A 20,196-nucleotide genomic window follows, 5' to 3' on the forward strand; every position below is an offset into this window, starting at 1 on the left:
TCCTGTGAAGAAAAGCAGAAACCCTGTTGACGTTCCACTTGATCTGAGATCCAGCACTCCTTCGATCCAAGGATGAATGTTACTTTGGCAAGGAGAACCCACTAAAGGACTCACAATTTAAGTAAATGAGACATAAGTGGGCGATCGCCCGTGGAGTCTTCATTTTATCGGGGTTTAAACTTGTCTCAAGCGACGGTTGGAAGTAAAGCCATACGGTGCAGGAACCCTAGAATTTTTGTCTGTTCCTGGCGGGAAACGGAGCAGAACTTTCGCGGGGAGAATTAGTCCTCGCGTTCATATTTGTTGCCATTGGCAAATTAAAGCACCTTCTTTGTGAAATTGTAAATTAAACCTTTGACTGCAGTTTATTACAATAATTGGGAGTGTTCCTGAAGAAGTTACACTCCCTTTGTCTGACTGCAGAAAAATCACCGAACCCCTTTACACTATCGCCTGTTATGTGTGTTCCATTATGATAGCTCTTCTGGGGACCACTTAGCGTGAAAATGTGAATATTTTTTTCTCCCTGAGGGAATATTAATCTAACTATAAAATAATATTCAGATAATCTCTTTATGTGTTCTCATTTGGTGTTGAAAATTCTCTGGGTGACCGCGGCAAGATCACGGACGGTGTGAGTGAAGGTGAAAAGGGAGAACTGGTGATGTCATTAGTGCCATTCGTACTATTATTATTATTATATTATATTATATTATATTATATTATATTATATTATATTATATTATATTATATTATATTATATTATTATTGTTATTATTATTATTATTATTATTATCATTATTATTATTATTATTATTATTATCTACTGTTTGAAGTGTGCGTGTGTGTGTTTGTGCGTCAATTTCACATTGCTTGCTATTCAAGGTGTCTGCTGAGATTGTCTGCGAAGATCATACCCTAAGTTCCTATTATTATTATTATTATTATTATTATTATTATTTGCTTGAGTAAGTACTTGTCACCTGCTTGATTAATCCATCGGGAGAGCCTACATTCGGCGCCTGAGAACTCCGTGTGCAAAATCAACTAACTTGTAGTTGATTGCAATCCTATATTTTTGTCCTGAGTTCGTGACTTGCATTCAGTGATAAGAATTAACGTAAGATTCGTGACCATATCACTCTCGCGTACATTCTGCTTAATGACTAGAGCACTAAATAATTACCAAGGCTTATTGCTTTCTTGTGAACACGTCTTAATTGTAGCATTTGACAGTGTAAAATTTTCGTGTAGGCAATTTTATCGACGCTGTAATGATTCCATTTTGTCGTAAGCCAGTGCTCAGATTTCTTCTCGGGCTAGTTCTGTAGTAATCTGACTTCCCGGTAAACTGGTAACATTATCGCGGCTTGATTGCGCCAATCGCCCATACAGAAAATATTGACTTCATCGTTTATGTCTTTGTATATGTTTACGTCTTTTGTTTATGTTGGTGATACTACCCGTCTTTTGTTTATGTTTTCGTGATCATCTCCAAGTGGCTGGTACTAAACACGGCGCCCAATTTTGCACATAATGCGGTAGCTGACGAGATAGAGTGCCGCGATAGTTTGCAATTTTACCGATTTTTCTTAATTTTTATCGATTTTTCTGGGTTTTTTTTTATCGATTTTTCTTAATTTTTCATTGCCATTAGTGATACCTTTGTGTTTTACTGATTCCTTTTCATATGATTTTTTTTTGAAGCGTTCTGCTTTATTCATTATTTTCTCTTTCTGGTGTTGAGTGTTTGTGTCATATTTGTGTTCCTTGCTTTATTATTATTATTATTATTATTATTATTATTATTATTATTATTATTATTATTATATTGGTGCTGCCTAAGGAGGGTAACAAAATACTCAGGCGGTAAGTGAGAGAATTCATTCGTATGCAGTTACCGGTGGAAGGAAGTAAGCCATTGTTTTCAAGGTAAGAGTGTTTTTGAAAAGGGAGAAAAGAGAAATATATAAATATATGTATATATATATATATATACGTATATGTATGTATGCATGTATATAATAAATATATGTATACACATATATAGTATATATATTACTCTCATTCATTAGGGTGGATACCCCTCTGCCAGCCACCAGTCGAACCAGCTGCAAATATGTACCACTGTCAGCTTTGGTCAATAGAATGGTATGGGTATTCTTAAAATAAAAAGTAAATAAAAATAATGACACTGATGGCTCGGATTGCGCCACTGCATAAATCTGGTAGCCCGTCAATTTAATAGTCCAAAAAAGCCCGAGAGATTCAGTAGGAGAATAGGTACCAGCCCTCGGGTTGGGGAGTTAAACAGTGGGTCTAGCGACACGCTGGCCACATGTCGTAGGCATTGGGACCCGTACCCCACTGGCTGTCGGTCTAAGAAACAGATCAGAGCCTTCCCTATGAGACTACAGAGGTCCAGGAGGACTTTAACTTTTAACATTTTAATCACTACGACAGCAATGATCACTGAATGGGAAAAAATTATTACCTAGAATTTCCTTTCAGGCATCGTGGTTATTCAGCTGATACCTGTCTCAGCACAGTTCAAGGTCAAAGATGCATTCGTCCGGCTCAAGAACTGTCCCAGTGAAACTGACCCTGGTAGGCATGGCAGTGATAATGTTATTACTTTCTTCGTTGGTCGAGAGCGTTACCGAAGTTTTCTACCGAGTCGGAGAGAAACAAACAAGAGGCTCTAGGGTATTGCAGGTGCCCATTGTTGTTGCAACTAGAGCTTTATGCGCCGGAGCCTGCGCAGCTGGTGAGTTGTCCATAGTCAATAGGAGTAACAAATGGCATAATGATATGTGCACCTATACTGGAAGTATTCCTGCTCAGAGCCGAAGACTTTACTGGACGATAAACAGAAATGCGATTTTATTTTTGTGAAACATCTGGGAGAGGAAAAATTGTTCCTTGCATATGGTGCCATATCAAAGTAAAAAATTTTTTTTCTTGTGCTTTTCGGTTCTATTTTTGTTGTTATTAGCTTGTTACAGGCTGCAAAATGTTTTCAGTGTCGACCGTTTACATATCGGCAATTCCCTATATTACTGAGTGTTAACGTTCACGCTCATTTTAAATATGTTTTTAACATTTTTCTCAAAGGATTTGCTTACAGGAACAGTCTGAATCATATACAGGAGATATTTATTAATACTATTCATTAGTAAGAAGCATCAAATAATGAAAAAAAAAACAACCTAGTTTTAATTTGTCCATGTTAAGCTGAAGACCTATAGTCAGAGAAAAATGTAATTTGATATTATGAATCGGACTGAGGTTTTTCGTAGTAAACGTAACAAGGATACCACATCCATATTCTTTCAAAACGAGAGTACTTAAATACTTACTGTGAATCAGTAAAGCACATATTAGATTATGCAGAGAGGGCAGACAGATCCATATTTAATTTAAGTTTGTCTATAGTAATAAATATGAAATACTGAATTCTTAACATGTGGCGGAGAGAGAGAGAGAGAGAGAGAGAGAGAGAGAGAGAGAGAGAGAGAGAGAGAGAGAGAGAGAGAGAGATCGAACGCCACTAATGTGTATTCATTTGCGTTTAACTGTAGCATCTGGCTGTCTGGGATTTAACTGGATGGCCAAAGGTTCCGGAAGATGTGAACTTCTCTCAAGCCTCCGAGTGGTTACATCTGACGTTTCCTGTGACCTCTACGTACCAGGCAAGTCGCTTTCGCACAACAGATAAAATTTCTCACACTTCTGATAATCATCTACAAGTAAAACAGTGACCATTGCATCATTTTCCACTTCTGAAAACTCTGAATAAAGTCTTAGAGAGGTTACTTCGCCATGTTTATCATTTAGTGTCGTCGGGTATGTACATATCTCCTAAGGGTTAGGCCGATGTATGCTTTTTGTCCAAACTATCACTTCTCCTAAGGGTTAAGCCTATTATGCTTTTTGCCCAAACTATCACTGATGTACATATCTCCTAAGGGTTAGGCCGACGTATGCTTTTTGCCCAAACAATCACTGATTTACATACCTCCTGAGGGTTAGGCCGATGTATGCTTTTTGCCCAAACAATCACTGATGTACATACCTCCTAAGGGTTAGGCCTATGTATGCTTTTTGCTCAAACTATCACTGCTGTGCAAAGTATCTCCTAAGGGTTAGGCCGAAGTATGCTTTTTGCTCAAACTATCACTGCTGTACATATTATCTCCTAAGGGTTAGGCCTATGTATGCTTTTTTACTCAAACTATCACTGCTGTGCAAAGTATCTCCTAAGGGTTAGGTCGATGTATGCTTTTTGCCCAAACTATCACTGATACATATCTCCTAAGGATTAGGCCTATGTATGCTTTTTGCCCAAACTATCACTGATGTACATGCCCAAACTATCACTGATGTACGTATCTCCTAAGGGTTAGGCCGATGTATGCTTTTTGTACATGCCCAAACTATCACTGATGTACGTATCTCCTAAGGGTTAGGCCGATGTATGCTTTTTGCAAAAACCATCACTGATGTACATATCTCCTAAGGGTTAGGCCTATTATGCTTTTTGCCCAAACTATCACTGATGCACATATCTCCTAAGGGTTAGGCCGATGTATGCCTTTTGCAAAAAACTGTCACTGCTGTACATATTATCTACTAAGGGTTAGGCCGATGTATGCTTTTTGCCCAAACAATCGCTGATGTACATATCTCCTAAGGGTTAGGGCTATGTATGCTTTTTGCCCAAACTATCACTGACGCACATAACTCCTAAGGGTTAGGCCTATTATGCTTTTTGCCCAAACTATCACTGATGTACATATCTCCCAAGGGTTAGGCCGATGTATGCTTTTTGCAAAAACTACCATCAAAACACACATACGCGTGTGTCTTTGATGATAGTTCTTATTTTTGAAAAGAAAGAAAAGTGCAGTTTGTAGTAAAGAGAATGATTCAGATTAGCAAAGGGACACAGAAGCAAAACCTTTCAGTGAAATTTGTGACAGTATTGTAACAACGTAATTGTGCGGGAAAACTTTGGATTTATGTAATGTCAATTGTTCGTGTTTTTCTCTGCAGGAGCTATTTTGATATATATATATATATATATAATATATATATATATATATATATATATATATATATTATATAAATATGACTTGAAGATAGAAAGGTAAGAATTTCAAAAAAATATATATATTAAATCTATTTAAACAATAAACTAAAATTATATAATACATTCAGTTATAATTTCTTTAATTGCAACATTCTTGCCTGAATCTGCATTGATTTAATTAAATATCGTTAGATTTACGTTAAATGGCATGTATATATATATATATATATATATATATATATATATACCATTTAACGTAAATCTAACGATATTTAATTAAATCAATACAGATTCAGGCCAAGAATGTTTTACAATTAAGAAGAATTATAACTGCGGAATTCTGCTATAATTTTTGGATTTCATTGTTTAAATGATTAATATATATATATTTTTTGAAATTCTTACCTTTCCATCTCAAGTCATATTTTTTTTTTCAGTAACTTTAATCTTCCATTTCAGACATACAGAAGAGGACGGCCATCAAGCTAGAGTTCAGTTGTCCTACTTGCATACCTGCCCCACCGACGGGTGGGTCATTTTGGCCCCACAGGTGTGACCCAAACGACTTCATCGTTGGGATTGCCTCCCTCACCGCTTTTCCAGACCTCGATTACATGATATGCACTCAGGTGCCAGGGATGTCATTGACGCTCTCCATTGGCTACACAGCCATCAACGACGCACGATCTTGAGACACAATTGGTATTCGTGTAAGTATCGAATTCTAAGGACAAATTTTTTTCTTATCATCTGAAAATAGTTGCTGCTGACAACCTCCTTCTTGGTGGGTTTGAACTGCCGACCAGTGATCAGGGGTCCAGCGGTTTAACCAGTCAATCGCAGGTGACATAAATAGAGAGAAAACAGAAAGGCAACTAACTATATTTGGAATCTTTATAAGGGACACCCCTCCAGCTCTAACTATGGATTCACGCCCTCCCCCCCAACCCCGCCAACCCCACCGACAGTGAGTGTACACATTAGAAACTCCCCATTGGGCCTAAGGTACTGTACACGTAATATTGCCTGAAATTGGTCTGGTATTTCACTGGCCAGCAGTTCAAATCCTCTAACAGGATGTTTTTGTTAACACCGATTTTAACTTCGAATATTACCAAGTTAGATCGCAAAACAACAAATAATATTAGTTAACAGAGAAAAAAACGAATACAGAAAATGAGGACATAAGCCTAGTAAAATCTGAATCAACTCAAGGATAAATGTAAAGCTTTTGCTGAACAGAAATAGACGGAAAATGCCTAGTAAAGCTTCAGGTCCTATCGTGGAAGTGCACAGTGTAGAATAACATAATACGAGGTCTGCAATTTGGTGTGTTTGATGACTGGAGGGTGGATGATTAACATACCAATTTGCAGCCCTCTAGCAACAGTTGTTTTTAATATTTGAGGGCGGACAGAAAAAGTGCGGACAGAAAAAAGTGCTGACGGACAGACAAAGCAGGCACAATAGTTTTCTTTTGCAGAAAACTAGCAAGTAACAGGATAATCCTGCTGTTCGTGAATACATTACAACCCAACACTTGAAAGATATTCGTCATACTTCTGTACAATATGTTTTCTTTCGTGCATAAGTTCAAATTCCTTTTAATACTAACTGCAACAAAGCAGTTGAGAAGCAAAATTAAACCTTCTGAGTTGTTCTGGTGAATGATACAACATTTAAATTGAAGCCTGCTATCGATTGATGTTGAGCATAAGAAAGTAGAAGTGTAATCGGTAAAGTATTATAATAAAAACATTATAATCATATTTCCTTATTCGATTTAGCAAGCGCATCAGTAAGACCAAAACTTGAGCAGCCCTCAGAACTTTTATGAGAAACTCAGGAATAAATTTTCATATGCTTGTGAACAGGCAGCAACAGAACAGAGGAAAAACTATTTTAGGAGTAAGAAAGAAATGCAATAATTAACCAAAGTCACCAGTTGTTTGTTTCTTTCAGGTCGAGAAATGGCTCAATCGATGCCAGCCCAAATACTGTAATTGCCATATACAATGAATGAATGGTACAGGAAAAATGTTCCTTTTCCGTTGATTGATATTGTGAACCTTGAAATAATATCCTACCGGCCTCATTGCCAAACAGAAATCGAAATTTTTGTCTGAATCTCCAATCATTTCCTCAGCGTACCTACTCTACTTTCCACAGAACCTTGTGACTGACTGTTTGTGGGGTGACCAGCAGTATTACAATCCAGTCACCTCTCTAAGGTATTCCTGTCGCTCTATCTTGTCCACGCAAAAGGTGAGTTGTAAGATGCTTCTGTTTGTCTGTGCTGGTGATTGCACGTGCAAAACTCACATCTCGCATGCATCTGTGTCTGTGTCTGAGGCACTCAGACAGAGACTCTCACACGACCGGTTAAAATTTCGGCAACCCTACTTTCTGGACACCACTTTTCAATGAAAGATTTAGCAGTGTATCAGGAGGCGAGATGTGTCTGAAATACCACATTCACTGCGGCAAGAAACACTTTCTTTATGTTAATGTGTTCAGGAAGTTACTGAGTCTAAGAAATTCAAGAAATATGAAGGATTAACAGCCGCACCTGCACCTTGGCCTGAACAAGCTTTCTAAACGTATTTATAAAAGTTTTAAGATTACTTTCTGAAACGAACGTCATGATTTTATCTCTCCATGTTTTGCATGCTTACTTTAAGCAAATAATCAAACTTTTAGTTACGAAATATACTACATAATGAATTATTACCATAATCTAGCACCAAGAGACTCATAAAAGGGAATGGAAGACTTGATGACGACCTACAAGGACTCATAACCACGAAGGAGTCCCTTGAAATCACTTGTCGGATCTGAAATTGTAGTATTAATGTGCATTGATCAACTTCACTGCAGTTATTGCTACAGATTTTTATGCATTTTGGACAAATTGTATTATCTAAAATTTTCGTTTGCTTCTTGTCCTTCAATTATAGGTTGATCTGACTCGGTGCTCAAATGCGACAGAAGCTTACGGGTACACTCGCGCCATCCAAAGTCCCGTGAAGATGCTCCTCTGTCCTCCACACATGGTGGCACAGAGATTCTACGCCAGCTCCACCATCAAGGCTTACCTCTACTGCTGCCTCATGTACTAAGGGCTCCCCCATTGACCAGGAAGATGATTAGAATATATATAAGCTTACTGCTGTTGTCATAGTATATACGATAAATATGGGACATTATGTTCAACAATGTTCACAGAAATTAACAGATTAAGAAAATTTTTCCTAAGTGTCACATTCCTGCTTCTCGGAGCGTGTCTGCATTTTCTTGCACATAAACATGATATGCCTAGACCAGATGCATTGCAATTAGCAATGTCAACACTCCAATAAAAAAAACTTGAAATGCGCTCCATCATCACTGGAAGATTCAACTCGCTCTGCTGGTTGTTTTGTGTCAAGTAACTCCTTGGTGCCCTAGAATCTCTTTGTATGAGGTATTTCATCAGTGTTGTTTTACTTTAACTGTTATTGTATGTTGGCCTGAAAATATAATATTCCTATGTTTTAAAGTATGTTTTGAACGTTTCCGGCCTTCGTTTTGTTAGCACATGAGATGGTGGACCTCACCCATATATCCTGCAACTCGGTTGACCATGTAGATCCTGAGGCAATCTCAAGGCTAAAACGAAGACGGTCGGGTTCACAAATGAGAGGCAGCCACCTTAAATCAAACTCTGTTTATTACTCTCGTTAAGGTCGTGGATACAAAATGCGCAGTTGGAAAATAAGTACTTCTTTGCTTATACATTACATAAACTTCATAATGGCCTAAACAAGTAAAGATGCGTATTTCAGTCTCTTCTCTTAAAGGTTTACAACACAAATACAGGAAGTAAGTGCTAGACCTTGAGTAACTGTCAGTGCTTCCCCTTGAAGCAACGATTGCAAGTAGCTAAACTTGCTAATAACTAGCAGCTCACTCTGGTCAACTAACGCATCAAATCTTTCCCAAAAGGACTGCCACTCAGTCAAGTCACCAGAATACTTGGGAAGTTCTAATCTGCGTGACTTCACTTCTGATTTCTCTTTACTGGAAACAGATGCAGTGTCAGTCTCAGTACTAACACCTTTCAAACGTTTGGCTGCTTCAGCCCTAACCTGTCTGGCACTCCTATGAAATCTATCGGTTTCACCTATGTCTGCCTCTAAATCAGCAATGCCTATTCCTAATTCCACTGCTGCTTGAAGATCATCTAAAACTGCTAGTCTTTTATCAAAAACACTAACTGCATTCTCTAAGAGTTCGCTATCAGAAACGTCGTCTCGCAACAAATACTGCAACTCATTAACAGATCGAGGCAACCAACCTTTGGCAACCGACCGTCTCCTCAATAATTCCTCTGTTTTTGCCATATCCACGCGTTTCACAGCTTAAAGTTCTTAATATCTCCTAAAGGTACTTTATTTTCGGTTCTGGGCACCAAAATGTAGATCCGAGGGCAATCCCCAAGCTAAAATGAAGACGGTCGGGTTCATAAATGAGAGGTAGCCATCTTCAATCAAACTCTGTTTATTACTTCCTGTTAAGATCGGGATAAATGCGCAGTTGGAAAATAAGTACTTCTTTGCTTATACATTACATAAACTTCATAATGGCCTAAATAAGTAAAGATGCTTATTTCAATCTCTTCTCTTAAAGGTTTACAGCACAAATACAGGAAGAGATATATATTAATAATACACAAACAAAGTATATATAGGAGAAAATGAGTACGTAATTGGTAGGGGGTAACTAAACAAATTAACGAAAGACACAAAGACTACACTTATATTCTTTAACAGACCACGGTGGGCATGCGGGGTTTTTGGGTGGGGGGGAAAACACAAAACGATTGAAACACAAGGACCTTAATCCCACTGATAGTTCTCATTCGGATTAAGGTAAGTTTATGGAATGCTTTCATATTAACATCATGCTCTAAAGTAAGGTTATATAAGGTTAGGTTAGGGTTGGTGTCGTTGTCTAGGGCATTTGACAACTAAAAGAACGTCAGAAACGTTCACAGCACGCATTAAAACATAGGAAAATTATATTTCCAAGTATAAAATGCGATAATGGCTCAGAGTTAACTTTTACCATTTCATCTGGCAATGATGTAAAATTCACCGTAATGGTGCGCTACGCATTTCATCTGTAAAGTCTGTAGTTCGGGACAATGTCATTGGAGAAGGAGTTATCGTAATTAATTTAGTCATACCACGGAAGCCCATTCTCTGTACCTCTCGACCGAGAATTTAATCCTAAGGGACACTTATGTAAACCGAGTTCGCATTCATTTCTGGCGGAGACTTCAGTAAATTTGATCCCAGCCGTTGTCTGCGTGTGAGTTGTTTTTCAAGATTCTGTTTCTGGTGATTAATCAGGTGGGAGGAAAAAGAGAAAGACTTCGAGTTAACTTCAGCCCGAGGGTATACGAATAAAAACGTGAAAGAATCCAGAACTCCCGCCTTTCCATTATTCACATTACGGACGTCGGCCAACTTTTGGCAGATATTAGCATTGAAGAAAAGAGAGTAATAAGAAGAATTGAAAAGACTTTTCAGAAATTGAATTCATCTGATGCTCTGTCATTCTTTTCAACGTAAGCGTATTATTATTATTATTATTATTATTATTATTATTATTATTATTATTATTATTATTATTATTATTATTATTATTATTACCTATAACCTGACATTGTTAGAGGTCCTTGTAGTCATTCAATAAAAGGACAACTACGAACGCTATGTACATAGCAAATTTTGAGTGAAATCCTTTACTATCCATCTAATCCTTTGCTGCAAAAAAAAAAAAAAAAATCTAGTTTTAATAATGAACTTCACAATCTCTAAAGTGAAAATCCTTAGTTTTTAGTCTTCTGATCTTGATCTTATTGAAAAGGTATGGACCCCAGACTAACTACTATTTGTACATCATATATTAGTAATCGTCATGGACTTCTCGAGGTCTGCCTACGTAAACTATGTGAACAATTGACATAAGGCATGAAAGTACCAAAGGCACACAATGTACATAATGTGCCCAATGAACATAAGGTTCCTTTTACTTAGGCATAAGTTATACATCTGGTGCATTTAGCATATTATAGTAGATGCATTTATTTCACTCGGTAAATTTCGTAGTCTACATTTTGTACATTCTGGCCATTCGGTACCACCGTGGATACATTTTTTTTATAGGATACATTTTATTCATTTGGTACATTTTATACATCGGGTCGGGTATATTTGGTACATTTGGGTACAATTTATGTTTTCCAGCTTTATATAATTTTCCTTGTGCTTTTGTGTTTCATCTATTGTATTGTTAAGGAAGTGTAGCTCATGATTTTGCCCTGTGATGGAAACCTTCATGAATAACGAATATTCAAGCTAAGTATCTGATATGATATATATATATATATATATATATATGTAAGTGTGTGTATATATATATATATATAGGTGTGAGTGTATGTATATATATGATACATACACACATACACACACACACGCACACACACATACACACACACACACACACACACACACACATATATATATATATATATATATATCTGTATCCGACACTTAACTTACTTTGAACATCCGTCCTTGAAGATACAGATATAGGTAGAGTGTGTAGGTGTGAGTGTATGCATATATATACACATACACATACACACACACGCACACACATACATTGACACACACACACACATATATATATATATATATATATATATATATATCTGTATCCGACACTTAATCTTACTTTTGAACATCCAACCTGAAGATACATATCTACCTTACACGTGTGCTGTTTATTTGATAAAGCTTATGATATCGTTATAAATTTCTCGGAATATTCGTTCGACTCGTCACGAAAGCCCAAGTCTGATTTCCGTGAGCCCGCGATCACGATTTGCTAAAATGAGTCCCCAAAAGTTCGGGTTAACTTTTTCTCCTGCTCCTTTTGAGCAAGATTTAATTACAACGCTTCTCATTCTCAGCATGTTGGGGCGAGTGGGGCACTCATTGGAATAAGGAGGGGGGGAACAATTTCAGTTGCTGTAATCAACGCCCCTGGGGCAAAAGTCAAGCCATTGATTTCTTAATTGCTTAAGTTATTTATATATGTCGTGTCAGTTCCGTAAAGAGTGCAGCTGAAGGAGCATCGATCTCTTCAGACAAGGCGTTTCCCGGCAACGCAAGGACTGCTGAAGACGCCAGCAGGCGCAAAGGTCGGTAATAGAAAGGAAATAAGTGTACCGAAGGTCCTTCAACTATACTCCGAGTATATTTCAAGGGCCCTGGGTGTGCCTACCCACGACCGCATCGCCTAAACATCGAGTTGAATGGAAACTATGGCTGCATGCCACCAGATGATCTCAACTCATTTTTAGAAAGGACAAGTTCCCAGCAACGTGAACCTTTGTAACCTTTGTTGTAATTAATATAAATAATGTTTTATCTATACGTATATGTATTTGTATATTTATGTAATAATTTTTCTTTTTAATCAGTACCTAGCTTGTGTGTAAATTCTTATTTTAGGGACCAAATCCATAGTAGTTGGAAAAAGCTGTAAAAATCTTACGTAGCTGGACAGAAATAAACACATTTTGGAATTAACTCTTTGTAATATTACTGCAGAATCCTTTGTTCAGACTATGTTAGCACGGCATAGTACATGTGCACACTATAACTATCAGTGTATATACAATAATAATAATTAATAATAATAATACTAATAATAATAATAATAATAATACACACACAATAAAAGGCCCATAAAAACCCTAGAGGGTAGACGAAGTCAGTTATAACAGCAAATTTATATATATATATATATATATATATATATATATATATATATATGGCATATATACACATATATATATATATAATATGGTACATATATACACATACATATATAAATACACATACATACATACATACATACATACATACATACATACATACATACATACATACATACATATGTATATATGTATATATACATATCCTTAACATATTGAAAAAAAAAACAGACAGGGATGCCAAAACATGTTAAGTCAAAGAAAAAGAAAGTTGTGTTATGGAATGTATCACTTTCGCTAATTTCAAACCCATTCCCACAAGGAGCAAGTTAAACAAGCCAGGTAAACCGGAGAAATTCAGATAATTCGTCATTCTGGTTGATTCTGGAATCTGTCCTCGTCCGCACAGTCTCTGTAGCACTGCGAAATATACTGTAGAGTTTAGGCCAATGGCCAAGCACTGGGACCTATAAGGACATTCAGCGCTGGAAAGGAAATTGAGAGTAGGTAGGTTTAGTGTAGCTTCAAAGTACATCTAGGCCACAACCGTCCACCACTGAGCTGATTAACAGCTCTCCTAGGGCTGGCCAGAAGGATTAGATTTATTTTACGTGGCTAAGAACCAATTGGTTACCTAGCAACGGGACCTACAGCTTATTGTGGAATCCGAACCACATTATAGCGAGAAATGAATTTCTATCACCAGAAATAAATTCCTCTAATTCTTCATTGGCCGGTCGGAGACTCGAACTCGGGCCTAGCAGAGTGCTAGCCGACAACTCTACCGACTCGTCCAAAGAGGAACTATATTCGTGCAGCACATAGTGTGGAGACCTCATTACTTGACTTGTAGCTAACGCAAGTTGGAACGAAGACTTGTGTTAGCTCAGAGGGTGAATGTCCAAATTCTCAGTCCCCAGGTAGCCGGAAAAATAAGGCCTACGGAGACAAAGATCTTTTTTAACTCTTCGTAGAACTGAAAAGAAAGGAAATGACCTCTGGAGAGAGCAGTTATTTGTAAAAGCATTGGCACTTTTAACGGCTATCAAATTTCGATGGTTGTCTACGTGAGGAAGCTCTTGAAAGATATTGCGTTTTTTTTTCATTGAGCATTACACTTTTGTGGAAGAAATTAAACAATTAAACAGTTTTTCGTAATATGTTTGTATTGATGTTTATTTGTGGCTTCTGGTTTTATTTTATTTTCTCAATTTTTTTTTACTTCTTCTCAAAGTGGAGGCTACTTGTAATGATTCGACTACATTTTGTTTAAAAGTAAAATTATGTTCTTCATTTGGGGTAAACTGAAGACAGAAATGAGAGAGCAACATCAACAGTCGCTAATAATTGTCATAAGGCCAGGTGTTGGTGTTTTAAAAATAGCATTTTGCTCCGTCTTTCGGAAAAATACTTTAGCAACATTATATATATATATACAGTATATATATATATATATATATATATATATATATATATATATTCATATATATATTTTTATATTTATATGTATATATAATATTATATATATATATATATATATATATATATATATATATATATATATATATATATATATATATATATATATATATATATATATATATATATATATATATATATATATATATATATATATATATATATATCTTGAGAGCCAAAAGAACTATAGAACGTTGATATGGATATGAGGGAAGTTATCAAAAGGCGCTTTGTGCCATCATACGTGGCTCAAGTAGTAGTGAATTTCATATCATTGAAAGGGCAAATTATCATGATTCTACACTGTGGCAACAGAAATTGGTTATCTCTTGTCTCCGATTTACCGTATTTTTGTATAAAAGTACCCAAATTTTTCATTACGGGTAACTTTTACGCGTGATGTCTATTTCTTTTCAGTTTTCTTGTATTTTTTAAACATTATGGTGTAGTTCAACCCTTTCGCTTAAAAACGGAGCCAAATTCATTATTGTAGTATGAAGTGTAATATTACAAGGAGCGTTCAAAGAAAATAATTGCTGAGCATTTTCGCTCAGTCAGTGAAGGGTGAGTGTTCTGGAGACGACTGAGTTTGGCCGCCCCCCTCTACAAATGCCCTGAAAAGATAGGGGCATTTTCTTAAGGAACCACTTCCTAGTAGCAGATAAGCCCCTCCTCCCCTAATCAACGGCAATAATCAGTCCTTTTGCTCTCTCTAAAAGCAGTAGTTTCAAAGAACAGCAATAGCAGGGTTCTGATTGGTCTGCAAATTACACTGTGGCAGTTCTAAGAAGAAGAAAATTAGTGAATGATCTGCTCATATCTGCAGAGTGGAGGAGGCCAGCACCGAACATTTGTTCAGGTGTAAAACCACACCAAAAACGGATGATCATGACATTACTTTAGAGACCCTGAAATCACCTAACAGAAAACGGGGGGAAGATTAAGAGTGTTCTTAACCTGGAAAACGATGGATGTCAAAGCCGATAGCACGGCTCTGCCTCAGTTGAAAAGAAAAAGAAATGAAAGTGGAAATATTTTGAAATATCTAGTTCAGAATCATCTTTAAATTTTCGCGGTTGCTTTAGCTGAGAAGAATTAAAATAAACATTTTGAAATATTCTAAATTAAAAACTAAAGACGATTAAAACTGGAAACAACAAGGGAATAAAGGTTTGCATCTCGTGTGAATAGCGTAGCGTGCCCGCAACTGCGTTTGTGGAGTGAGCGCTTAGGAACCAGGAAGCAGGAACCACAGTCATAGCCAACCTGGCTGTCAGAAAGAGAAGGGTGAATGATCCAAGATAGGCCGAAGAATGCCGGTAATTCACCAGTCTGGCTGATTCTAGAAATTGTGTCTTCTTCCACACTGTAACTATGGGATTCTTTAGCCAGAGAACCACAGCGATGAAAAGTTATGGCAACGAAGATGCACGACACTGATCACCCTGGTATCTATGGTCGCACCTCTTACTGTGACGGGAAGAAAGAGGCCCATATTAAAAGGTAAAAACGTTTTAGTCAAGATTAACCAAGAGTTGTAAAAGTGCAAATCTATGGTCCCTGCATAGAAAACATCGAAAATGTACTAAAATATTGCTTCTAAGTATAATTCTGAGTCTGATTGTGTCTGAAGCAGGATGGAGGTTGATTTGATATGCGACTGTGGAATAACTGCCTTAATTGGCATGTCTGGAGTGACTGGAGTGAATGAGACTGGAAAGGCTGGAAATTTGCACTGAAAGTAGCCTGAAATATATCCAGTATTTCTTTTATTCTTTACTGTCATCGGCGACTTACATGCAGAACTATGGGAAGGTTTCTCAAAGTGCCATACGCGGATTTCCATTAAATTTTGGCTTGGTAAAAAAAAAAAAAAAGAAAAAAAAAAGAGTTGAACTGGTTTTGCAATGCTATTGCTATGTCTTTTTTCGATTTATTTTGGAGGGTGGGGTGGGGGATATCTACGATGGAATGTAATAATTCTGTATGTTGTGGATTTCACAACAATTTGATTTCAGAATTCTGAAATTACTTGGCGCTGGAGGAGGCACGTGTCTCTCAGTACCTTTTAGTCTGATGTATATATTCAGAGGTTTTTCCATGAACAGCAGAATTCATATTAGTTACAAAAACTAGTTAAGAGACAAAGGCAGTCTTTCTTGAATGCTTTGACGAAGAATAAGTGTAATTCCCGAACAGACATCGATCTATTTATTAACATGTCGCTTCCGCACTTTTGAAGAACACCTCAATCTTAGTGGTGTCCATATTTAGACATTAATAATTCACCACCATTTGTATGATCCATTTGCGTATGACAACACTAAAAAGACAGCCTCCTGAATAATTTATTGCGATAGTCTTGGCCGTCACTTAACCGAGTGAGCAATTGCCAGTTGCGTCTGAGATTGCTTTCATCGAGGTGGCTTTCGTAGTTGCTTGGTCGAATCTGTTCAGTTTTGAACCTTCTGGCGCCGAATTTGGAAGGAATATTACCTGGAGCTGCCTTCATTTTCTCGTCTTGGTAACTTCCTGGATACTGCGAAAGCAGTCAAGGTGTGTTTGTCATAAGAAGTTTAAACTGACATCATACAATTCTCCTTAGTCGACTGAAAGGTGATTCACTGACTGAATGACATGCAATAATATTAACTGACGTTGCCAGGAGTAAGCGGATTGACCTGTAGGATCTGATTTACCCGAATCCTTTTGCATGGGCGAGTTGGGTGACAGATGAAAATGGGTGCATGTGTACAAACTGGTAAAATGAGTCAGTGTGTAGCAGAAAGACCGTTTGTCTTGAAAAGTTTCAGTTCTCTGGATCGATCTTTGAGTAATCTGCATCGCAGCTAAGTCAATGTACTTCTGTGAACTCATTGTTCTCTGTCTTTGAATGACTGAAGGGTAATTGAAAAGGACTAATTATGCATAAGTCATTTTTAAATTGAAGTTACCTGGATTTCTAGATCACACATTAGCTCCATATGGTTTATTAGGTTATTAAACCCATACAAAAAGGGCCAAATGTCATGAGAGGAGGTTGGTTTTGTTTAAAAAAACAAGCAAACCATAAAAAAACATCTAGATTAGTCTGTTGAGAACAGAGCTGGAAAATGGAAAGAGGGCCAATGATTATGAACTGTGACAAAGGAAATCTTACTTCAGTGATAGAATAAAATTACAAATTTATCATTCAGCTCCTCCTCATTATTAACGGTACGTATGCAATCCCCTGTTTACTTCACCAGATGCACTAGTTCACGTATTGAATTTCACCAGATGCACTAGTGCACATATTGAATCTCGTAAAAGACGAAGTGAATGACCAATAGCAACAAATCAAAAATAATTTCGCGACAAAGTTAGCTGGCAATAAAGTAAGAAGATAGATTCTAAATACGGTCAGGCCAAGACGGTTTCCTTCGTGAGCTGCATTATTTTTGGGGAATGCGCAAAACTGAGTCATATGTTGAAGATGCCTACAACAAAGTCTTAAAATCCTGAGGCGTAGGTATTCATAGGGACTTGAAACAGGAACACGGACGGCAGCGGTACTGTCAGGATATTCATATATCCTTATACAAGCATATCCTTAAACCATTCATCCTGGTATTAGAGGTCAAAATACAGTTTCACAGTGGAAGGAACTTTCATAAGAAAGAATCTCAAAACACTTTTTTTGTGTTAAACAGTCAGTTTTGAAGACTGAAGAAACGATGTAATTTTTCGGTGCAGAAAATTCTGCTCTAAGGCTTTTCGTGAAGAATGCAGTGAACACGTGAAATCAGACGTTTGAGGTGCAAAGTTGATGAAAAATTGAAGTTAGCTGAGGGACGTTTACGGAGACAGTATCACTTCGATGCCTGGTCTTGATAAAAACGAGATGAATCATCACACTTTCACTGTTCACTTTTTTTGCGAGCAGTCTTCCCATATACTGTTACTTGTCCCGTAGAGAGAGTGGCACCGAAACAAACTGGCAAACTAACAAGGGCTAGTTGTAGTCAAGTATAATTTTACAGCCTTGCATATAATTGTATATTTTGTGAAGACTGTTGAAAGTATGCAATGGTATTATACAGCCTCGCATATAATTGTATATTTTGTGAAGACTGTCGAAAGTATGCAATGGTATTATGCAATTGCATCTGGAATGGGAAGGCGGACGTTTCTGAAAAATGTCCCATTGAACGAGTAGTTTAAAGACACTGAATTGGATCTCTACTTAAAACGGGAGAGTGAATGCCTGACAACCAAGGTATCTTATATATGCCCTAAATTAGACTCTCACTGAAGATTCAGAAGTTACCTTCAACATTAACAAAAGGAACTTGAAACCTTTTTCCTTCCCTTTCTTTTTCGAAGACACTAAATTCATCATCATCGGATTTTATTCCTCTCCAACCAAAATGCATCAATCGTGATTAATGGTCAACTCTCTCTCGAAAATTCTCGGTCATTCCCCGAAACAAGTGTCTTTTGTAACACGTTATTTTATCCCGAATAGGAAACTGGAATGACCCTTGAAATTAGAATGAAAACGATACTGAATGAAACGAGACACTATACGGCAATCCTCGAACTCCGGGAAGTAAAAAAAAAAAAAGAAAAAAAATAGGAACCCCTGACTTTCCAGCATGCAATGTATAAGCTCAAGTATCAAGGCATTTGCATTATTAAAGATATATTGCTATAGGAACGCACTGAAAAGCCAAAGCTTGATTAAATGGCGAATATTTTCATGCAAAATGGCCGCTGGACAACTCGATCACACCACTCAACTTGCCTCACGAAAATTGCAAGTCATGATGCTGTTCATTCAGACTTTGTCATATACAGTAAAACGCAGAGTTCGATCCGCGCGATGGAGCTGACTCAAAGTGAAGTGATTTTTGTCACGAAACTGTTCTTATATAGTTCCATTTTGTGAATGCGACAGGAGAAAAATAATCTGTGGAAAGACGTAATATCTGAGGCGTCCAAAAGAAATCGCCATGGAGACGAAATCCACCAGATTGACATTTTCTAATTTTGGCCTTAAATTTGTGCGATATATCTACTCAGTTGTTTATAAATATGTGTCTGTGTCATTTAATATCTTCGTTTTTATATCACAAATATTCTGTGGCGTTCGTGTAGGACTAAGGCAGTGAAAGCCCATGTTTAATAAAAAGAAAAGAAAAGAGAAAAGTATTCTACTTTGTTGATATAATTTTGCCTCTTCTTGTTGTTATTAGTGATAAAATCAACCTCCGACTGCGGTTTTTGAACTACTTACCCGTGATTTGCCAAGCAACACTTTGTCCACTCGGACACACAAGGAATAAAAGGAATGGCACCAGACATGCTAATACATAATACCTGGAATCTCAACGGGCCTACTGTACCCATATCTATGGTGGAATGGATTGTGAGTTAAACCATACATATAGTGTCGGGGGTGTGTCTTCATCATCCATTTCCAGTCGAAATTGCCTGTTCATTATTCCCCGTAGGGGGGTTGCGCCGTCAGTGCACCTCATACTGTGCACTGTAGGCATTACTTAAGGTTCTTTGCAGCGTGCCTTCTGCCCCAAGCTGCAACCCCTTTCGTTACTTTTACTGTACCTCCTTTCATATTCTCTTTCTTCCATCTTACTTTCCATTTTCTCCTAACAATTGATTCATACTGCAACTGCGAGGTTTTCCTCCTGTTACACCTTTCAAACCTTCTTTACTCTAAGTCCCCATTTCAGCGCCGAATGACCTCATAGGTCCCACCGCTTGGCCCTTGGCCCAAATTCTGCATTCA

The 20,196-nt window shown here is 37.3% G+C and overlaps 2 protein-coding genes across 4 annotated transcripts; one reads left to right on the top strand and one right to left on the bottom strand.

Moving 5' to 3' along the window:
- Positions 1-2,471: 2,471 nt before the first annotated feature.
- Positions 2,472-9,742, top strand: LOC136840840 (uncharacterized). Of its 3 annotated transcripts, XR_010853750.1 has the most exons (5): positions 2,472-2,767; positions 5,552-5,802; positions 7,055-7,118; positions 7,262-7,357; positions 8,050-8,184. XR_010853750.1 is itself a non-coding variant. In XM_067107785.1 (3 exons), the coding sequence occupies exons 1-2, from the start codon at positions 2,563-2,565 to the stop codon at positions 5,782-5,784; spliced, it is 438 nt and encodes a 145-aa protein (XP_066963886.1). In that variant the 5' UTR covers positions 2,474-2,562; the 3' UTR covers positions 5,785-5,802; positions 7,262-9,742. The 3 variants fall into 3 exon arrangements, 1 of the variants encoding a protein (XP_066963886.1); XR_010853749.1 differs by lacking the exon at positions 7,055-7,118 and having other exon boundaries at positions 2,474-2,767; XM_067107785.1 differs by lacking the exon at positions 7,055-7,118 and having other exon boundaries at positions 2,474-2,767; positions 7,262-9,742.
- On the bottom strand, positions 8,926-9,474 carry LOC136841142 (uncharacterized). The gene has a single exon (XM_067108188.1). The coding sequence runs from the start codon at positions 9,472-9,474 to the stop codon at positions 8,926-8,928; it is 549 nt and encodes a 182-aa protein (XP_066964289.1).
- Positions 9,743-20,196: the final 10,454 nt, after the last annotated feature.

This window comes from Macrobrachium rosenbergii, chromosome 8, assembly GCF_040412425.1.
Source record: "Macrobrachium rosenbergii isolate ZJJX-2024 chromosome 8, ASM4041242v1, whole genome shotgun sequence".
Classification (NCBI taxonomy): Eukaryota; Metazoa; Arthropoda; class Malacostraca; order Decapoda; family Palaemonidae; genus Macrobrachium; species Macrobrachium rosenbergii.

Excerpts from the sequence above, each read along its gene's own strand:
- LOC136840840 (XM_067107785.1), top strand. The coding sequence starts at position 2,563 with ATGCATTCGTCCGGCTCAAGAACTGTCCCAGTGAAACTGACCCTGGTA. Across the intron at positions 2,768-5,551 it reads CGCCGGAGCCTGCGCAGCTG|ACATACAGAAGAGGACGGCC; the intron begins GTGAGTTGTCCA and ends CTTCCATTTCAG.
- LOC136841142 (XM_067108188.1), bottom strand. The coding sequence starts at position 9,474 with ATGGCAAAAACAGAGGAATTATTGAGGAGACGGTCGGTTGCCAAAGGT.